Below are 4,088 nucleotides of genomic sequence, written 5' to 3' on the forward strand. Positions count from 1 at the left end.
CTACATTATTAATTATAAGATAGAAATTAATTAATAAATTATCGATAGAAAAAGATAATTAAATAATTATAATTTTTTTTACCTTAATTAAATTATTTAATTAAATAATGGATAGAAGACTTAATAAGAAGGTGATGACATCAATATTTTAGATTAAATTCTATAATTTATCAGAGAAACAAAAGAATTTCAAAGCTGAAACTTTATTTATATAAATAATTAAATATAAACAATATCTTCTATTGGTTTATACAGTAATTATTTTATTTTTATTGATTACAACTTATTTTTAAAATAACCAAATATTTGATATGCAGGAATTTTTGGCCTCCAAAAACTAAAACATCTGGATATCAGTCACAATTTGTTTGAAGGTGAAATTCCTGTGGATGTTGGCTCCTTACATGCTTTGACTTACATCAATTTGGACATGAACAAGTTCCAGGGCAGAATTCCATGGCAGCTTGGTAATATCTCTCGCCTGCAGTTTTTAAGTGTTTCTACTGTCCAAAAATTCTCCTCATTAGCTTACATGCAATCAAGCACAGAGTTGGATAGCTCTGATTTAAGGTGGATAGAGAAGCTGCAGGAGTTAAAATATTTGTCTCTTGGAGGTGTGGTGCTGAATATGACAAGTCTAGAATTGGGGGCAGCCCTTTCTCATCTTCATCGTCTCCATTTTTTGGACCTTTTTCTTTGCGATTTGTCTGGACACATCCCAAATGCTATCCAAAACCTCACCTCCCTCTCCCATCTTATTTTAGATTGGAATGAATTCAATTCTAGAGTGCCTTCATGGTTGGGAAATATGCCTCATTTGCAAGAGCTTAGTTTGTCTTACAACACGGAATTAAGTGGAGATATAGATCATATATTATGCGGGAAATGGCCACATTTAACCATATTTGATCTATCACAGACCAATGTAACAGGGGGTATTCCACCCCGTATTGGAAATATATCCTCCCTCATCCATCTTGACATAGGAAAGATAGAGATAGGCATTATTGTTAAGGGAAAGATGGAAGGCATCATTCCTTCTTCCCTTGGCAACATATCTACTCTTCAATGGTTGAGTCTTCATGGAAACTCATTGAGTGGAGAGATTCCACCATCAATTGGACAACTTTCATCTTTGATTTATTTGGACCTCACCTCCAATAAACTTAGTGGCCAAATACCTTCCTCGTTAGGTAACATTTTGTCCTTGGACACCTTATTTCTTGCAGACAATCAACTAAATGGTACAATTCCTACTTCTATTGGACTTCTCCCTCATGTGAAATCGATGGACCTTTCTTTCAACAACCTACAATTTTCTCTTGATGCTTTCATAAGTACTAGTAGCCTTCTTTCCCTCGACCTCTCTTATAATAAATTGATTGCCGAGGTTGACCCAAAATGGATACCCCCATTTTCCTTATCTTCTTTGAGTTTGGCTTCTTGTAGTATTGAAGGTATCTTCCCTCTATTCCTTTCAACACAATATGAATTAGATGATTTGGATCTCTCCAAAAATAATCTCTTTGGAAACATTCCACTTTGGCTAGTAGATTTAACCAATCTAAATGAGTTGAATCTTTCATACAATAACTTGCAAGGCCAACTACCCTCCACTTTGAACATAAGCTCCTTTTTTACATTAGATTTACATAAGAACCAATTGAATGGTTTCCTTCCAATTCCTTCAATAGCTTCCCCATATTTGGAACTATTGGATGTGTCACAAAATGGATTTGTAGGAGTTATCCCAGCACATATTGGCAAACTTGTACCAAGCATTGGATTCTTGTCATTTTCAGCAAATGATCTAAGTGGTGGCATTCCTTCTTCTATTGGTCTTCTACAAACATTGGAGGTGTTGGATCTCTCAAAGATAGGTTATTTGGTAAAATACCATCAAGCCTAACTAATTGCTCTTCTTTGAAAAGATTGAACATGGGAAAGAATAATTTGATAGGAGAGATTCCATATGAAATAGGAATACTAAGCTATCTTGTGGCACTACAACTCAATGGCAATATGCTTCAAGGAAACTTGCCATCAGGTCTTCAAAATTGCTCCAGGTTGCATATTTTAGATGTGGGTGATAATTTATTAGTGGGAAAAATACCCCTTTGGCTATCACACTTCTTTGAGTTGATGATACTTGTTTTGAGGTCAAATAAACTCCAAGGCCAAATTCCAAATCCATTAAGCAATCTTTCCAAATTGCATGTGTTAGATATTTCACATAATAATTTGACTGGTCCTATTCCATCAGACCTAGGAAATTTGGCAATTATGCTTGATCCACATCCACAAGTAAGAAGTGCAAATGCAAGTGAGCATTCCTATTATTACAAAGAAGAGATTCAAGTGATCAACAAAGGATCAGAATTGACTTATTATGATTCTATTTTGTTACTTATAACTTGCATTGATTTGTTTGAAAATCAACTATATGATGGAATTCCTTTAGAAATTGGAAACCTTCAAGGTCTCCACACCTTGAACTTATCAAGGAATAATCTTATAGGAGATATTCCAATCACTTTTGGAATGTTAGAGCAATTAGAGTCTTTGGATCTCTCAAATAATAAGTTGCATGGAAATATTCCAAATGAAATGCTAAAATTGTCCAGTATGAGCACTTTTATTGTATATAACAATATGCTTTGTGGAACAATCCCAACAGGTGGCCAATTTGCAACTTTCAACCTTACATTTTTCTCTAACAACCCTAGCCTTTGTGGATTCCCACTTGATAATAAAACATGTAAATGTGGGGAGAAGTCAAATATTGACATGGCTCATCTTCTAGACGAAGAGATAGAGGAGGAATCAGAAATTCCATGGCATTGGTATGTAGAGTGGATGGCAAGCTTTGCTACTGGATTTTGGGGAGTTTTTGGAATCTTGATTGTCAAAAGGTATTGGAGAAGAAAATACATTCAGCTCTTAGATGAAGTAGCCATTAGTTTTTTAGATAGATTAAGAGGCATCAAGTAGGTCAATATATTTTGACAAATACAATTTCTATGTAGAAAGAAGTATTTTTCTTATTTTGCACTTTTATAAAGTATGTTGATCATACTTAATTAAACATATGCAATTAACTAATTAGCAACAAAATTTATTGATGCATGACTATTGTAAATGTGTAAGTCTTTTGTGGTAAATTTCTTTTGAATGGGTATTTAATCTATCAAGTAAATTTATTATCAATAAAATGAATATATAATTAAAATGATCAAATATTTGTTATGATTTTTTTTTAAATTTGTATTGTGTACTATGTATATATAATAAAAACTTGTCATCATTATCATCTAGGTTCATTACTTCCTCTAACTAAAAAAATATCAAATATATATTTTAAATTTAATATATATTTAAATAGAACTTTAACTATATTTATCAACAAGAAGTATAGTAGTCTACATTTTACTTGCATAAACAAAAAGAATCCTAATAATTAGTCGGAAATATTAGTGTCCCTATTACATGGACACACTATCATACATTTTTGGGAAAAGTAGGCAAGAGTTTTATTTATTTGAAGATTGCATTTTTCATTTTGTTTGTTTTTAAAACAACAAAATGTTTACTGACAATGTAATTCAATTCTTTCATCTTCCAAATGTCAAGACTTTATAAAACACATGAAGAATGAAGCTTTTCAATGGTAAAAAAAACGTAGAATAGAAAGAAAAAAAAAGACATTTGTGATGGAGAGGAAATATTGATTATCTATTTTGTTGTTGAAGGGTAAGATTTTAATGTATTGCAAAATATGTGGTGATTGTCTGCTTCATTAGTACATGTACCAAAATATTAGTGTCCCTATTACATCCACACCATCATACATTTTTGGGAAAAGAAGGCAAGAGTTTTATCTATTGAAAGATGTGTTTTTTATTTTGTTTGTTTTTAAAATAACAAATATTTTATTGACTATGTAATTCAATTCATTCATCTTCCAAATGTCAAGACTTCATAAAACATGTGAAGAATGAAGAAAAAAATGTAATATAGAAAGAAAAGAAAAAAGACATTTGTGATGGAGAGGAAATATTGATAATCTATTTTGTTGTTGAAGGGTAAGA

At 31.8% G+C, this 4,088-nt stretch overlaps 2 protein-coding genes across 2 annotated transcripts; both read left to right on the plus strand.

The window, feature by feature from the left end:
• Positions 1-430: 430 nt before the first annotated feature.
• Positions 431-1,909, plus strand: LOC131864853 (LRR receptor-like serine/threonine-protein kinase FLS2). Its single transcript, XM_059215308.1, has one exon. The coding sequence runs from the start codon at positions 431-433 to the stop codon at positions 1,907-1,909; it is 1,479 nt and encodes a 492-aa protein (XP_059071291.1).
• A 29-nt stretch (positions 1,910-1,938) lies between these two features.
• Positions 1,939-2,991, plus strand: LOC131052149 (receptor-like protein EIX2). The gene has a single exon (XM_059215309.1). The coding sequence runs from the start codon at positions 1,939-1,941 to the stop codon at positions 2,989-2,991; it is 1,053 nt and encodes a 350-aa protein (XP_059071292.1).
• The last annotated feature ends 1,097 nt before the right edge of the window (positions 2,992-4,088 follow it).

The sequence above is a fragment of the Cryptomeria japonica genome, chromosome 2 (genome assembly GCF_030272615.1).
Source record: "Cryptomeria japonica chromosome 2, Sugi_1.0, whole genome shotgun sequence".
Taxonomy (NCBI): domain Eukaryota; kingdom Viridiplantae; phylum Streptophyta; class Pinopsida; order Cupressales; family Cupressaceae; genus Cryptomeria; species Cryptomeria japonica.

What these genes read in the sequence shown, in the direction of transcription:
- LOC131864853 (XM_059215308.1), top strand. Translation starts at nt 431, where the DNA reads ATGAACAAGTTCCAGGGCAGAATTCCATGGCAGCTTGGTAATATCTCT.
- LOC131052149 (XM_059215309.1), top strand. Translation starts at nt 1,939, where the DNA reads ATGGGAAAGAATAATTTGATAGGAGAGATTCCATATGAAATAGGAATA.